Genomic DNA, 17,643 nt, shown 5'->3' on the forward strand with positions numbered 1-17,643 from the left:
GGCTGCCTTTAGTGAAGATGAGGGCCCAATCTCGTACTAGGGGCTTAACTTCAAAATGATGCTCTTCGTGGCATTACCTCATGTAGACTTCAAGTGTCACAAAAACAATCCTAAAGACAAAACACGAATATAACTATGTTTTTTCTTAACCACCTTTCTACCTCTGAAAAGAAAACATTAGCCCTTAGGAGGGATAAGTGACAAACAACCTAATTCAATGAGCACATATAAAGCTCTTTTTTCAGTCACTAAGCTATTACTTCATTGACAAAAATCACGGAAATACCAAAAAAAAAAAAAAAGGAAATAAGTAGAAATGGATAGGAGTTTTTTGAGAGACATTACCTGGAAAAGTTTGAATTGTTCAACAATTCATTTCTGTTTTTCAATTTTAAAATAAAAACAAACCAAGCACCAGCTTAGGTAAAATCCCAGAAGAGTCAGCAATTTTCACTCTCTTTTACTTCGGAAAATGCGCTCAAACTTGTACACCATATGTAGAGAGATTTTAGTATGCATCTTAAAACATGAAGTGCCTCAAAAATTGGTTACACAACACCACTATATTTAAGAGCCCCCTCCCTCCGACCCCAGAACAAGGGGTAGGACACTCAGGTTTGTATGAGAAAAGCAAAGCAACCCAAATATAGTCAGGCTCTTAAATTTGGACTGATTTGATTCTTCGACCGTGCACCCTACTCGGGATAGAGATTTAATCAGGTCTGCTTCTCTTGCTATCTACACCAATGCTTGGCATATAATATGTGCCTGTTTGTTGTTATATTGTATGCTCCCAAGCATTTAGTACAGGGCTTTACATACAGTAAGCACTCAATAAATACTATTGAATGAATGTGCTTAAATACCACAATTACCATTATTATTACTGAAGCAGATTTAGACTTTGTATATATGAACTAGTAACTAGTACTGATTCACACAAGATATTGTCATCTATGTCTCCATCTCTGCTTAGCTTGGAGATGGTTCCCGGGAATCCCTGGCTCAGGCACTGAGAGGGCGGAGTGGAGGAAGAGGGGGAATGAAGAGAGGAAAGGAAGAGGAAGAGGCCTATATACCGCTTAAGTGACTGTTCACTCTTACACCTATGGAAGCAGTGGGCAAGGAGCAGAGAGGAAGAAGAGGTAACTGAGGCGAAAAGAGGACTCCAACATGAAGAGAAAAGTGGCAGGGCAGGCGGGGCTAGGGACAGGAACTGTTTCTCCAGCCGTGAAAGGAAGAGGAAGTATTACAAGGATACGACTGGGGAATCAATCCTATTTATTGAGCACTTACTGTGTTCAGGGCACTGAACTAAGCACTTGGGAGAGTACAACACAACAACAGAACAGAGACATTCCCTGCCCACAACAAGCATACAGTCGAGAGGGGGAGACAGACATTTATATAAATATATTACAGATATGTACATAAGTGCAGTGGGGCGTGGGTGTTGAATAAAAGGAGCAAGTCAGGGTGGCACAGAAGGGAGTGGGAAGAGAGGAAATGAAGGATTAATCAGGAAAGGGCTCTTGGGAGAGATGTGTCTTCAATAAGGCTTTGGCTCAGCGGGGCATGTAACTAGAGGAAGCAGGCAGAGTGTCAAGTGTGCGACTCAAATGGTCCTGATGGGTGACCATCACCGGCATCCCCTTTCCCAATCCATGCTCCTGTTTCCACTACAATCATTACTTTCACACTTGCTTCTGCTCCTTCTTCGCAAATACAACCCCTCTCCAGGGGCCAACTCCTCCCGAGCTATTCTCCAGCATTCAATCTTTCAAGCCCTAGCCCTTCTGAATCCTTCCACCTTGTTCTGGCAGGAGTAGAAAGTATGGCCCCCTGTCTTGCCCTGGGAGGAGTGAGAGGGGACGTGACGAAAATGAGGCTAGCTCTCCCCTATTCTTACCCTGAAATGCCAGCCCACCTACTGGAATATTTCGGTCTTCAGGCATCATCACCCGACCACCCCCCTTTCTACGGGGAGTTGCAGGTGCTCAATAAATGGAACAACTTGATGGTGGGAGAGTGAGTTCCTCTCCCTCAGTCTGTGTCAGCTTGAATGAGCAATTCTGGATCCAGCATGCTCCAGTATGTGTAAATGCAGAAAAGGCAGGAGATTTTTATTTTTGAAAAAGGAAAACAGTACTTAAAGAAAAGTATGAGGAGTGTAAAACCTGGGAGAAGACTGGTATTTCACTTAGTAGAGGAAATAACTAAAAGAAACATTTTATGTAGCTTCAAGTGTGACCTCTACTAACAGTCCTGGGCCCCCTTTCTCACCCCTGTAACCAACTGAGCCTCTGCTTGGGTAACTAAGCATAATATACTGGGGCAGTAAATTAGACAAGGCAGAGTAGAGTGGGCAGCCGCATAAATGCCACCGAAGCAGGCAGCCACGGGAGCTGAGACAGCTTCTAAGTGGTAGTCAAAAGCTACTGCTCAAAAAGGAGCAACAACTCTTCCTACTTAATCCATGGCGTTCCCACTGAGACGATCAATTAACCGATCAACACTATTTACAGAGAGCTGACTGTGTGCTGGGTGCTGTATTCAGCACTTGGGAATATACAATAGAGTTGGAAGACATGATCCCTGCCCACAAGGAGCTTACAGTCTACAGGGAGAGACAGACATAAAAATAAAGACAGGGGAAAGAGCAGAGTATAAGGATATGTACTTACATGCTGTGGGGCACACAGCCCAATGCATAGGTGATGCAGAGGAAACGAGGGCTAAGTCTGGGAAGGCCTCTTGGAAGAAAAGTGATTTTAGGAGGTTCTGGAAGGTGGGAAGAGTGGTGGATTGTTGGATAGGAAAGGGGAGGGAATTCCAGGCCAGAGGGAGGAGGTGTCAGCGGCGGGATAGACGAAATTGAGGTAAAGAGGGTAGGGGGTGTTACAGAAGCAAATCTGAGGACTGGCTGGTTGTAGGAGGTCAGAGAAGTAAGGTAGGAGGGACAGAGCTGAATTAAACAAAATGACTAAGGAAGTTGCTATTCCCAAAGCTATTCTGTCTGAGTCACAAACACGAAGAGGAGAAAGAGGGTGGGCCAGCAAATACTAACCCTAAGAGGGTTCTGAATTTTGAAATATTGCCTTACATCTGAGGTAGTGGTCCTATAACCTTTTCATTTTGGGACCCCATCCCCCACAAGAGCTCCCACATTTTTTCAGGCCCCACACCATCCCTCCAAACCAAAAACTGGGAATAAAGAGAAGTCCACAATCTGTCTCCTTTTTGATATCAAGTAGAACTTAATGCCTGAACGGAAGGGAGTGTCCATAATTTTCTGATACCTAGAAATAAGTTTTGGGCTCAGTGACCCCCTTGAAACAGCCCTATGCCATCTTTAGGGACACAACCCAAAGCTAGAGAATAATGCTGTAGAGTGTCCGAGCAGAAGACAGCAATTACTTTATCTAAAAATGATCAAGAGAAGGTACTTGGACTTGTTTAACCTTTTGTTAAGTCCCAAAGTAGGTCAGCTTTTGAAAAGTCAGTGTTACTTTTAAGTTTCTTATTTTATAAAATATTTTCCAATTTTGACCACCTGATTAATACTCTTAAAATATAAAAGTAGGGAAGTTAGTATATCAAGTAAACTTATAATCTACACATCCATCTTCCTTCCCACTAAAAAAACGCAAGCCTCATGTCTTTCCCAATCGTTGTACACTATTCCTTAACTGATCAAGAGAGGGATCTCTTAAAATAGCTGAGCATTTTCCTACTTCACAGGACCTGCGACCTTTCGCCCCAGTTGCCACACTCATGACTTGAACCTACGACCTCAGTGTCACCTGTGGTTTCCACATTTGCACCACCAGATACAAAGGTAAGCAAAGATTAAACTGATACCCAGGAGAGCACTGCCTTAAAATGGAATTAGCAGGGAACAAGGAACTGGGGGGAAAACCGATACTTACATGTAAACACAATTCGCTGGGTGCAGAAGTGATAACATCCGGATCCCCTTGGAGCATGGGTATATTAACAGGCGGACTCGCAGCCAGGTTAGGCGGAATTTCGCAGTCGGTCCGCGGAAACTCTGGGGATTCTACAGGACTCCCTTGAAATCCACAGTGACTGATGGCCACGACCTCGGGTGCTGGACAGGAGAGAGTATCCTCAGCAGAGGAGGAAAATGGAGACTCGATGCTCTGGGTGTCCTTTTGACTCTCCGGATAACCACCGGGTGTACTGTGCTCCTGGTATAGCAAGTTTCGCAATTTTTCGTCCAATGTTTTAATTCGGTTGTCTACAAATTCAATTTTTGGCGGTCTTTCACCATCCGACTCCAGAACAGAGGAGTGGTGAAGAGGGTTTGGGTCAAGGCCCGGGGTCTGGGCGGGGATGACCGTCTGTGACACGGAACTTGCTTCGCTGCTCGCTACGGCTTCTCCTTCTTGAGAAATAGACTCGGCATCCGCGGTGGGCACCTGCCCTGAAAAGGACTGAGCGCTTTGATCACAAACAAAAGCCGGTATATTAAGAGACTTATCTGTCATCTGTGGTGAATCTCCAGCATGTGCTGCAACCAAATCAACATGGCCTCCAGCTTGATGAGGTGGGCAAGAAGACATGACTGCATCGTTGGCATGGACAGTTGACTCTCCACACTCAATCTGAGCAGTATGAACTGAAGCAGCAGTATCATCTGAACTACTAGCCGCAGGTGCCAATGTCTCATTCTCATCTTCCGCTTGAGGAGGAAAAGCTGGCTTCTCGGTTTCTGCGCTAATACCTTCAGAATTCTTACCATCAACTAAATCCTTTGGGTCCGTTTTAGAAGTCAAGAGCCCACCCTGAGGGGGTTTGTTTTCTACAGTGAGGAGTATTTCCTGTGAGAAGATTTCCTTATTGCTTGTGTTTTCAGGATCTGCAACAACAAGAGCTGAACAAGTGAAGCTATCCTCAGACAAGCAAAACAAGGATGTGGGTTGATTCTGAGTTGAACCAGTCAAAACATCCCCTTTACAACTTCAGATTTTCCCTAAAGAAGCACACAGCCACAAAAGATGCAATTGTTTTCACTTCATCCATCATTAACCAAACATAAAGACTTTCTTGATGATCAGGGGCTCTAGTTCAACAATAATTCATTCGTTCAATCATATATATTGGGTGCTTACTGTGTGCAGAGCACTGTACGAAGCGCTTGGGAGAGTACAATACAATAAACAGATACGTTCCCTGCCCACAAGAGGGGGAGACAGACATTAATATAAATTAATACATTACGGATATGTACGTAAGTGCTGTGGGACTGGGAAGGGGATAACAATATTAATAATAATGTAACTTGCACTTCCCAAGCGCTTAGTACAGTGCTCTGCACACAGTAAGCGCTCAATACGATTGATGATGATGATATATGTATATACGTTTGTACATATTTATTACTCTATTTATTTTACTTGTACATATCTATTCTATTTATTTTATTTTGTTAGTATGTTTGGTTTTGTGCTCTGTCTCCCCCTTTTAGACTGTGAGCCCACTGTTGGGTAGGGACTGTCTCTATATGTTGCCAACTTGAACTTCCCAAGCGCTTAGTACAGTGCTCTGCACACAGTAAGCGCTCAATAAATACGATTGATGATGATGATTGATGATAATAATGCATTATATTACACAATTTGTTGTATCGTGTAATATTAGATATAAACCTAATTGTATCACATAAAAATTGTTTTTAAAAATGTTGTGGTATTTGTTAAATACTTACTACACGAGAGGCACTGTACTAAGCGCTATGGTAGATTCAAGGTAATCATGTCAGGCACAGTTCCTGTCCCACATGGGGCTCACAGTCTAAATGGAGGGCAAATAGGTATTGAAGCCCCATTATACAGATAAGAAAACCGAAGCACAGAAAGTGACTTGCCCAGGCAAGTGGCAGAGCTGGAATTGGAACTTAGGTCCTCTGACACCCAGACGCCTGCTCTTTCCCCTAGGCCTCACTGCTTCTCCAAGGGTGAGGGAGGCTACTGTCCCCATGGAATTGGCACTGTTGACTTTTTTGGGCAGGGTGAGCAGCCATAACTGATCCACCCTGCTGTCTGGAGCAGGAACGGGGCAGGAAATGGAGTTAAGAAGATGTCTTTTGCTGGCAGGCCACGTCTCTTCAGTCTGCCTCTGGCACTGTACATTTTTCCTCTTGCTCCGATCCCCAAAACCCATTGGAATTGAGCCAGGGCCTGTATACTGCCAGCCTGCCCTGAGAGCCGCTGGGTGCTCCAGAAACAACAGCTCCCTGGACTGATGAACTATTGCAATAAATATGTAAAGGCACAGCTGACATCTCTCTTAAAGGCCACACCTGCTTCCATCACCTAAGCCTCAGTGGCTCCAGTTCAGGCCTGACCAGAGCAAAGTTTCCACAGCCGTACCGCTTTGCAGCTCAAAGTGATGAGGATTCTCTCACCATTCTTTGCCTTTTGACTTTACCCTTCTCTCCTTCCCTTTGTTTCACCTTTTCTCCCTAGGCTTCAAAGCTGACTAGGAGTCTTTTAGACTGTGAGCCCACTGTTGGGTAGGGACTGTCTCTATATGTTGCCAATTTGTACTTCCCAAGCGCTTAGTACAGTGCTCTGCACATAGTAAGCGCTCAATAAATACGATTGATGATGATGATGATGACCCTTTTTGGTCCCTTTTGAGTCCCTGAACTAAGGTATGGGACTTTTTTCCTTCCCATCAGGACCCACTAGAAGTGTAGAAAGGAGGGGTTTCTGCCCCTGGAAGTCCTACCCCTTCCAAGCTTCACTCCAACTTCAATTAAGCGATGGTAATTAGCGAGTGCTCATTCTGCATGACACTGCAGACTCAAAGTTAAAAGCTGGCATTGTTGCATAAGTCGCATAATAAGCAGGAGTGAAGAGTTTGCAGAACCAGTTTTATAGAGCCTTTCCGTTCTTCAATAACCATGAAATAATAACTCAGTCATATTACTCTGAAGAGGTTATCTGTTCATTACCATTGCACTTTCAGAGCTAATCTTATAGCACTTCATTTTTAATTAGGAGACTGCTTCATACCTGAAAGGTGAAACTTATCTCAATGTCCCACAGATATTTTTGCCATTTAACTGACGGAGAAACTGAGGAAAATGGTTAAATGAACTCTCAATGGTTACAGAATCATTTTTAGAGCTGGAATAAGAAACTGGGGCACCAGAATGATTCCAGTATTACATCAACTTTTAGAATACGTGAACTTAAGACTCTACATCTATACACTACCAAAATGAACCAAACCAAAACGAAACATAGCAACAAATACGAATCTAGCAAAAACTCCTCCCTTTCGGCTTCAAGGCTGTCCATCACCTCGCCCCCTCCTACCTCACCTCCCTTCTCTCCTTCTCCAGCCCAGCCCGCACCCTCCGCTCCTCTGCCGCTAACCTCCTCACTGTGCCTCGTTCTCACCTGTCCCACCGTCGACCCCCGGCCCATGTCCTTCCCCTGGCCTGGAATGTCCTCCCTCGGCACATCCGCCAAGCTAACTCTCTTCCTCCCTTCAAAGCCCTACTGAGAGCTCACCTCCTCCAGGAGGCCTTCCCACACTGAGCCCCCTTTTTCCTCTCCTCCTCCCCAACCCCTCCGCCCTACCTCCTTCCCCTCCCCACAGCACTTGTATATATTTGTACAGATTTACTACTCTATTTTACTTGTACATATTTACTATTCTATTTATTTTGTTAATGATGTGCATATAGCCTTAATTCTATTTGTTTTGACGATGCTGACACCTGCTTACATGTTTTGTTTCGTTGTCTGTCTCCCCCTTCTAGACTTCTAGACTAGGGACCGTCTCTATATGTTGCCGATTTGTACTTTCCAAGAGCTTAGTAGAGTGCTCTGCATCATCATCATCAATTGTATTTATTGAGCACTTACTGTGTGCAGAGCACTGTACTAAGCGCTTAGCACTGCACACAGTAAGCGCTCAATAAATACGACTGACAATGAATGAATAACCAATTGGGAGTGATCTTTAACTTTGAAAGATCTCTCCTGACAGGAGGAACTAGGATTTAGAGGTAATGGGTAAGTTTAGAGCATATACCCAAACTCCACACTAAACTGCAATGAATCCTTGATAGCATAGTAATTTTGAGGTTCATTTAATCAAAGGTATTTATTGGATGCTTACTGGGTGCAGAGCACCGTACTAAGTATTTGTGAGAGTAAAATACAACAGAGTTGGAGGGTGACTCATACAAGTTGCTGAACCTTAACCTTCCCCTTCAAAATCATCTTTCACCCTAGTCGTGTTGTTTGAGTCACAGAAACTTCTTAAACTCCTAAATAAATGTAAAAAAAAATTGCGTTTGCATAGGAATTATCTAAACACACTTCCACCTCTAATTTCTGATTATTCATACGAATGCCTTCATTCATATCATTGCCTGTCTCCCTCCAATAGACTGTAAGCTCATTATGGGCAGGGAATGTGTCTGCTAATTCTATTGTACTGAACTCTCCCAAACACCCAGTACGGTGCTCTGCGTATAGTAATCGCTCAATAAATACCACTGATTTTCTGGAAGCACCACTTTTTGTGGACTCCTACAAAGATGGGAACAAAAATCTGCCTAACCATGAAAATGTAAGGATTTTCTAAAGAATGTCACCCAGAAAATTTGGCTTACCAGTAACTTGTGGCAGCCCAGACTCGGTCAGGGGCTGCTGAAGAGTAGACGGAGATTGTGCCTCTCGATTCCTTATTGTCTGATTGATACAGAATCTCCAGCGACCAACTGGGGAGGACTGGGGAGCAGATTCATCTGCAGAAAGAATACATCATTACTGGTTTGTTTTTTTTTTTAACAGGTAGTTTAGTTTATTGACCTTGTTGATTAGGAAACCAGCTCAAAAATCAGGTAACTAATTGCAGTGCCATTTTGGATCGCACTAGGATATAATCTGTCCACAAGGCCTCCATGACTGAGGACGTCATCTGAAGCACCAGTTTCTTCTTCCGTCAAGTAGTGAAAGGTTCATTTCTACAGAGAGAAAGGACTAGAAAATCAGCCCCAGAAACTACCAGAAATAGAACTAGCCATATGTTAAGTATCATTTTTCTCCTGTTTTGCCTTTATACAAAATACTTTCTTAAGTCTTACTTCCCCATTCTCAGAAACTAATACTTCCAAGTCCCTCCTAACCTGCAAAGTAAGAGATAGAAACTGAAATATGGGTGGCCTCCACAGAAAACAGAATTGCAATAAACCATAAGTTTGTTCAATAACCTCTGCTTTTTCCACATTTCATTTGTTCTTTGTTCGTTCATCTTCCTGTTCCTTGAACCTTGTTACTGCATTAGTTCAAAGTTCACGGCTCGTCTACAACAGTTTTTCCCCTTTCTGCTTTGCCTTTCCCTCAAACAGCACAGGCATGTATGGTGGCATGAAGAAGTCAGGGTCCCAAACCCAGCTGCTCCACATTGTGATGCCCCAAATTGAGAGAAATAACTTTTATAATCTCAAAATACTTGTTAACAGAGTTCCAAGTAGGGCAAACCCCAGCAGCTTGTGGAGGAACAGAAAACAGGAAGTTACCTGAAACATGAATCATTTATGGAGATCAACAGATTCACTTTACCAGATTCTGAAGATTAAACTCACCAGGTTAATAGACAGAAAAGTTTAGAGTACAATTGAAAGATAATATAATCAACATCACAATTTATTTGCTGGTAGCATATCATGTCTTAAGAACACATACAAATGAGTCCAACAAATACACAGCTAACGTGAGGAAAAGAAGAGAATTTTTCTTATTCTTCTGCTACAGAATCCATCGGAAATGTATGGAACCTGCATTAATACTTTTTTTGGCAAACACCTTTCCCAGTGAAGGTGTGGGAAATTTAAAGTTGTCCAAATGTCTTGCTTCAAGCCAAATGTTAAATTTTATTAAATGTACTTACTGCTGGTTTGAGTGGATGCAGGATTTATCTGTACTTGTTCGGATGATCCTGTCTGAATTAAAAATGAATAGATAAATAAAGAAGTTCCTGACACACATCCCAGAAGACCTATATGCTACATAGTGGCCCTTACTTGACTACTGATGGATTCGGAATGAGCAGAATCAATTCCAGATACTCTTTCTTCTATAGGGAGAGTGCGAAGGATCTCCTGGGCCTGGCACACAACAGCCCTCAATTCCTCCACAAACTTCTCCTTTTCACTTTCCAGGACAAAATTATCTTCAACCTGCCAAAAAGTACGTTTAGAGTGAAGGAAATTTAGAGTGTCCTTTCAAAAAATTGTAACAGTTATATCTGCAGAGGGAAAGTGCATGCACAAAGTATACAGCATTTTACGGTCAAACAAAAGCTTCATACCATTAATGAACAAAAACTCAGGCTTGTACAATGAAAGACCTGTACATTAAATGTTCACAAAAAACACAACGGAAAAAACAAATGCAGCTCTTATTTCCCCCTGTTCAAACAACACGAAACTCGAAACTAGGTTACGTAAATTAGAAGTTCTGACTGGTGATGAATTTATCAGAAAGCACTGAATTCAAAGCGAAATGAACAAAAACCAAAGCAGGGGAACTTTGGCTCTTCAGTCAATCAATAGCATTTCTTTAGCGCTGATTGTGGGGTAGAGCACATCAGCACATGATCCCTGCCCTCAAGGAGTTTACAATCTAGAGGGGGAGGCAGTCATTAGTTTACAGATAGAGAAAGCAGCAAAGTAAAAGGATATGGACAGAAGTGCTGTGGGGCTAGGGGCAGGATGATAATTAAAGTGCTTGTGGGGTAGAGACTCAAGTGCATAGGCATGCAGAAGAGAGGGTAAGGAAGTGAGCAGTTGGGGAAGGCGATCATGTACATATTGGTTAATTCCTACCAAACAGTCCAATAAAATATGAAAACTAAATGTGACAGTTAGCAGTATTATGGTAAATACTTATAATGATGACAGCCGATATACTCTTTTCCCTGGGCCAAAAGTCTCATGCGGAGGGAGGGACGCAGAGTATGGTACTGGAAAGATTTTAAGAGGAAATGATTGCCACTGCACTTACCATATAGTCAGCAATATCTTCTGGAGCATCTCCATCAGCATCAAACTTGAAAGTAACCATTTTGTTGTTATGTGTCTCTAATTGACATTCCACCATATTGTCTCCAGACGTTGACACCTGAGTGCACAAAGAGATAACTACTTTCACTCTTGCCTTGAAAGAGTTTTCCCCTTTGTGAAAGAAGCCACAGACAGAGCCTGACACTGCAAATAAATGCTATGAGACAAATCTATTATTCTCAGACCGCCTGAGAGGGGTCCCGTAGGAAAAAGAGCAGACAAAACCAAATATATTTATGCAATAGTCACCAAGGCTATTTCCTATGTTGGGATCATAACATGACCCAAATTCAAGGTTAACTGCTGAAACTGAATACTTAACAGGGGGAAAATATATGAAAGTTCAGATTAATTCGACTCGTTATCAGTATCCAGGGTCCTCCTAGGTTCCAGAGAATTATTTCCCCATTGCATGCATAACCCCTCATGGGTGTGGGAGCGGAAGGGACCCTCCAGTGGTAACTAGTTACTGCCAAACAAGAAAGCAAAGAGAAGAAACAGGAAGATGGGCTGGGTTGTAGGTGAAATTAGACACAATCACACAACTCCTCACTCCCACAAAAACATCAAAAAAACCCTCTAGGCCTGAGGCCACTTGTTTCTCCTTCCTCTATTTTTTTCCCCAAAGTACAAGACTTCTAAAATGATTGCTCTCAGGCCTCCTATAACCAAGAGTTTTCTTAAATCTGAAGTGCAAGTATAGGAGTCCGAAAAGGACTTTGAAGTCCCTAGGGTCTTAGAGTCAAAGTTTGTCCCAAGTGTCATGTCTTTGTTTTCCGATTCCAAAACTTTGTAGTTGTCAAAAAATGAAGCTGTCTGCAATTAGTGGTGATGAAGGAAATGATCTCAAACTGTGAGATTTTTTCAAGTATCATACCTGACTCTTACCTTCCCTCCCCCACTTCATAAAAAAGGACCAAAAAAAAAACTTCAACCAATCTTCCCTCAGTAAAAAGAAAATCCAGATTGCATATATTAACCTGAAGGACTGTGAGTTGAAATTTGGTCCCTTTATCAGATCTCGGACAGGAAGCTCGCCTCTGCTTAATCCTATCCTGTTTACCATTCCCACTTGGACTATCCATTCCGTTGGTGCTTTCCTTCAGAGCTGCTACATCAGGGTTTATGCTGAGAAAATAAAAAGAGAAATGGCTACAATTCGGTACCACAAGACAAAGTTAACAGTATGTAAGGCTGGAAAACATGAATATCAATGAAATTCTACAGTTAAGTGCCAGAGAAAATTTCTCATGAAACGGTAAACGCACCTGCAGTTTTAAGAAAATGGTTAAGAAGCGAAAAGACACCCACTGTCAAAATGCATCTGAAAGCTGTTCCTGAAAATTCATTTTGCTGGTAGGCATCCCTTCAGTTATTATGCAGTAACTTGCTGCTATATACTATTCCTAAAAAAATCCTAATCTCAGTTGATACTCAACTTGAATATTCTTGAACCAGTTTAACTCTGGATTCAGTTATTACATGGAAAAAATTTCTGCACACCACCCAAAGGAAGTCAATGTATCCTTCATGAACAGAAGGAAGTCAGTGTATCTTTCATGAACAGAGGGAAGTCATTAAGGTTCAGGTTTATGGACATTGGGGAAAACAGAAACAAAAATGATATTAACAACCAAGTGTTTATATGGGCATGCTACACATTCGATGAGAAATAGAATACTCAAATACTCACAGATGACGAGACTTAAAACCCTGGGTTTTCTCTGGAAAACTTTTTTCCATTTTATACTGATAGCTTGGCTTTCACTCTGTAAACTGCTACATAACACCTTGACAAATACCCTTCCTCAAAATACAAGTTGATGGAATTAAAGTACAGAAGTTTTATAAAGATGGCCAATCAACTGAATAATTAAAAAAAAAAGTTAAAGCATCAGAGACCACCACCAGCTAACTTTGGGAAGAGCAAATACATGTTGGCCAAAATGGGATTTCAGCATGATTTGAAAAATTGCAGCCTCAGTCTTAACATAGGACTGCTTTAAAACATACGCATTAGATACAAGCAGCACATATTTGGAATGATACTGACATCTGAAAGATTTCAAAATACCTTCTTTTTGATTAAATTATACAAAACAAATCTTCCCCAGAAAACAAACTAATAGCCAGTATTTAAATAATTGTGAAACAATTTCAGATCGTGTAAGTTAGAGAAGAAGGTCGATAAGAAAATAGATGAGTGTAAGATTGCAGGGAACGAATAAATCCAGCTACAGCAATGAGGTGATTAGTTACGCTTCTACTGGGTTTTTTGGGGAAGTTATAAAAACTTAATTGTAAAGATACACTAATCTCTCCTTCAAGTTCCCTAAAAAGATTCCGAGCTTACAACTATAGAAGAAAAAGATGATTTTTGAATTGTGGGTATAAGAATTTCAGTACTTTAGCCCCATGCATGCATAACATATTTTACTTAAGGCGCTCTCAGCAAATTCTTAATCAGCTTTTTTGCTTACCAGAGAATTAGCAGACTTACCCTTGGATTAATTCTGGTTTGGGAAGAGCTGTTTGTTGTTCGAGTATCACTGGCTGAGATGCAGGCTGTGAACTCTATAGGAAATAAAATATATTTATATACACAAAGGATTCCAAAGATAAAAACATTTCTTTTATTTGCTATAATGTGAAACCCTACTGCATATTTCAATTCACCATTAGAGGACAGAATATTTACAGTCCAGTTCAACTACTGTTTATCTACTAACTGGGGAGAAAAATCAGCTTACCCTATATTCTGAGTGGCACAGAAAGGAAACTCTGTTTTATGAAAAGCACTTGGTAAATTATGTTGTTTAACCCAGACTAAAGCTAGTTTTGGAAATGGTCTCGTAGGGAATGAGTTAAAAGACTGTTAGAAGGGACATTTGACATATGACTGTGAGCCCACTGTTGGATCGGGACCATCTCTATATGTTGCCAACATGTACTTTCCAAGCGCTTAGTACAGTGCTCTGCACACAGTAAGCGCTCAATAAATATGATTGATTGATATGACATATTTGATATAGAAGGTGCAATGGAGTCTTAACTGCCACAACCAGTTCTTGGAGGATGGGTTGTCCAGCAGTTGCAGCAGGGGTTACTGAAAGATATACAGTTCACTGAAGCAGACACCTTATACTTTCTATACGATGTGAACTACCCACTGCACCACACAGCCAGAGGTGTTCAAATATTTGTTGACAAAGGACCCTTCATTCCCCTCAACACGAATTACAGTTTGCCGGTTTGTGATATACACTCACTGAAACACTGAAAGTATGTATACTAAAATCTTTCTGGCAGACAAACTCCCTTCATTTCGATTAAAACCGCCATGAGAGTTTTTTGATTCCTGTGATGCATCTGTAGAATGAATCTTTTCCTACTCCAGGAATTCAGTTTTAAAGCACTACTGAGATCCTCAAATTCCCACTGATGTATTTTTTCTCAGCATTTAGTACAGTGCTCTGCACACATTAAGAGCTTATAAATGACTACAAAAGTACTTTGCCATCACCGTTAACAAATAATAACAAAGAAAAGAATTATATGTGATATAAATAGATCCAGTACCAAAAAGAAGTCTTACAAGCTGATCATCATGGGAGATAATAATAATAATAATGGCATTTATTAAGCGCTTACTATGTGCAAAGCACTGTTCTAAGCACTGGACATCTAAGTGAGATGTCAATGAAAGGCTGGGCAGTGGTGGCAAAGTAGGGACAAAAATTTTGGAGAGCTAAAGGGCTACTTTGGCTCAACAAATGTACTAATCAGGAGCTCATAGTTGCCAATGTTACCATCCATTTCCTAAAGACAGACATCACAAATGCACCCAGGACTCAACAATGACACTCCACTGATTAAATCATCATCTGACAACAGATCTTGAAAGATGAACCATTCACCGCCAAGTATACTTCATGCTGCTGCCCGGATTATCTTTGTCCAGAAACGCTCTGGACATATCACTCCCCTCCTCAAAAACCTCCAATGGCTACCGATCAATCTGCGCATCAGGCAGAAACTCCTCACCCTGGGCTTCAAGGCTCTCCATCACCTCGCCCCCTCCTACCTCACCTCCCTTCTCTCCTTCTACTGCCCAGCCCGCACCCTCCGCTCCTCCACCACTAATCTCCTCACTGTACCTCGCTCTCGCCTGTCCCGCCATCGACCCCCGGCCCACGTCATCCCCCGGGCCTGGAATGCCCTCCCTCTGCCCATCCGCCAAGCTAGCTCTCTTCCTCCCTTCAAGGCCCTGCTGAGAGCTCACCTCCTCCAGGAGGCCTTCCCAGACTGAGCCCCTTCTTTCCTCTCCCCCTCGTCCCCCTCTCCATCCCCGTCTTACCTCCTTCCCTTCCCCACAGCACCTGTATATATGTATATATGGTTGTACATATTTATTACTCTGTTTATTTATTTATTTATTTTACTTGTACATTTCTATCCTACTTATTTTATTTTGTTGGTATGTTTGGTTCTGTTCTCTGTCTCCCCCTTTTAGACTGTGAGCCCACTGTTGGGTAGGGACTGTCTCTATGTGATGCCAATTTGTACTTCCCAAGCGCTTAGTACAGTGCTCTGCACATAGTAAGCGCTCAATAAATACGATTGATTGATTGATTGATTGATCTGAGGTATCACACGCTGGACTATTAGCTTTCAAGCCCCAAATTTGTATTAGAAATATAACGGATATAACAGATCTTTGAAAGATGAACAATTCACCGCCAAGTATCTGAGGTATCACATGCTGGACTATTAGCTTTCAAGCCCCAAATTTGTATTAGAAATATAACGGATATAACAGAGAGGAGCATTCCAACCACCAAGTCAGCTAAATATTCAGCTACTGGAAAAGGAAAAACCCGGAAGACATTCCAGGACACCACAACAGTCCTACTGGAACAAGGAACCTAAGGCTCTCCCCCTCCTACCTAACCTTTCTCATGTCCCACAACAACCCAGCCAGCACACTTCACTCCTCTTACACCCACCTACTCTGGATACCTCCATCTCCTCCGTCTCTCCGTCAACCCCTTGCTCACATCCCCCCTCCTGCCTGGATCTCCCGCCTCCTCCATATCTGACAGACCAACTCTCTCCCCATCTTCAAAGCCCTACTAAAATCATCTCTCCTGCAAGGGGCCTTCTCCAGCTAAGTCCTCACTTTCCTGCTTAAGTCCTCCCCAAGACTTTTCCATTACTATAGACAACACTAAAGTTTTCCCTGTCTCACAAGCGCGTAACCTTGGTGTTATGGCAATGTCCTCAGCATCTCTTATTCAAAGTGGATATCCAGTCTACCACTAAATCCTGTCGGTTCTACCTTCACAACATCCTGGAAACGCCCCTTTCCATCCAAACTGTCACCGTGCTAGTCCAAGTATTTTTATCACATCCCACCTCAACTACTGCATCATTGTTCTCCCTGCCTCCTGTCTCTCCACTCACCAAACCACTCGCCACTCTGCTGCATGGATCATAAAAAAAAAGCTCAATCCACATCTCCCCATCATACACCTACTAAGGTTGCCCATTGATCTGCTCAAACAAACTCCTTACCACTGGCTTTAAAGCACTTGGCTCCCCCCTTCTTGCGGTATCTCGCTGATCTCCTATTACACCTCAGTCTTCAGGAAGAAAAAGGCTATACTTCACTGAGGAAGCGACAAGCTAAAATGATCAGTGATCCCTTGAGAACAAGTCATGCAATAATAGTAAGACAGGAAATGATATTAGCAACTATAACTAGCAAGGCATTTTTTTTTAAATTGGCTGTACAATGCTAATAAGTGTAGTCGCTACTTACAACTGGGTAAGGAAGTTCTGTATGCTTCCGTACCTCAAAATAGCTGAACACTGGATCATCCTGTGTTCTTATGCCTCACTCAAAACATGTAATAAAAACTGCCCAAATGTTTGCTCCTCTAGACCACCCTCCATAAGCAATGCCACCCTCCCAAAAAATATCACTCAAGTCCCCTTCCTATAATCCTAGTATGCTCAATAATGAATTTCTAGTGACTCATCCATCTCAGAAAACATTTCTCAAACACAAGCTATGGCAATTCCAGCGGCCAAATCCCCACAATAGCTTTTCCAACATGCTCACTGCAACCAAATGGTAGTACAACTGAATTGAACTGAAACTTAGAGCTCATTCTGCCTTAACCTAGCCACTGTCACACTGCCACAAGTGCCCAAGGGTCTAGGTGCATGGAGAAATTGGTACTAAGTGGGCAGGAAGATTAATTGTATTTGGTAAGCACTACGTGCCAAGCTCTGTACTAAGCACTGGTGAAAGAAACAAGATTAATCAGGTTGAGGCTGTTTGGGAAGTAGCAGGTGCTGTGAAGGAGGGGTGAGATGGCACCAAATGCAGTGGCTGTGGACAGCAGAAGGGCCATACTATATCTCTTTTATGTCCTACCACCCTTGATGTTGAGCCCCGCAAGAGTTACATGAAAACCAATCAGGACAATTGCTCAGGTGATAAGTATCAATTTTTGCATGCTTAT

At 42.3% G+C, this 17,643-nt stretch overlaps 1 protein-coding gene across 1 annotated transcript in view; it reads right to left on the minus strand.

Annotated features, from left to right (window-relative positions):
- WNK3 (WNK lysine deficient protein kinase 3) overlaps nucleotides 1-17,643 on the minus strand; it is a 99,310-nt gene that overhangs the window by 28,018 nt on the left and 53,649 nt on the right. Inside the window, exons 11-17 of the mRNA XM_038748279.1 lie at nucleotides 13,614-13,687; nucleotides 12,094-12,241; nucleotides 11,055-11,171; nucleotides 10,073-10,228; nucleotides 9,940-9,991; nucleotides 8,660-8,794; nucleotides 3,930-4,882 (exon numbers count right to left, since the gene is read on the minus strand). Of these exons, the coding sequence (XP_038604207.1) occupies nucleotides 3,930-4,882; nucleotides 8,660-8,794; nucleotides 9,940-9,991; nucleotides 10,073-10,228; nucleotides 11,055-11,171; nucleotides 12,094-12,241; nucleotides 13,614-13,687 (1,635 nt within the window). The remainder of the gene's footprint in view (nucleotides 1-3,929; nucleotides 4,883-8,659; nucleotides 8,795-9,939; nucleotides 9,992-10,072; nucleotides 10,229-11,054; nucleotides 11,172-12,093; nucleotides 12,242-13,613; nucleotides 13,688-17,643) is intronic.

The sequence above is a fragment of the Tachyglossus aculeatus genome, chromosome 6 (genome assembly GCF_015852505.1).
Source record: "Tachyglossus aculeatus isolate mTacAcu1 chromosome 6, mTacAcu1.pri, whole genome shotgun sequence".
NCBI classification, from domain to species: Eukaryota; Metazoa; Chordata; class Mammalia; order Monotremata; family Tachyglossidae; genus Tachyglossus; species Tachyglossus aculeatus.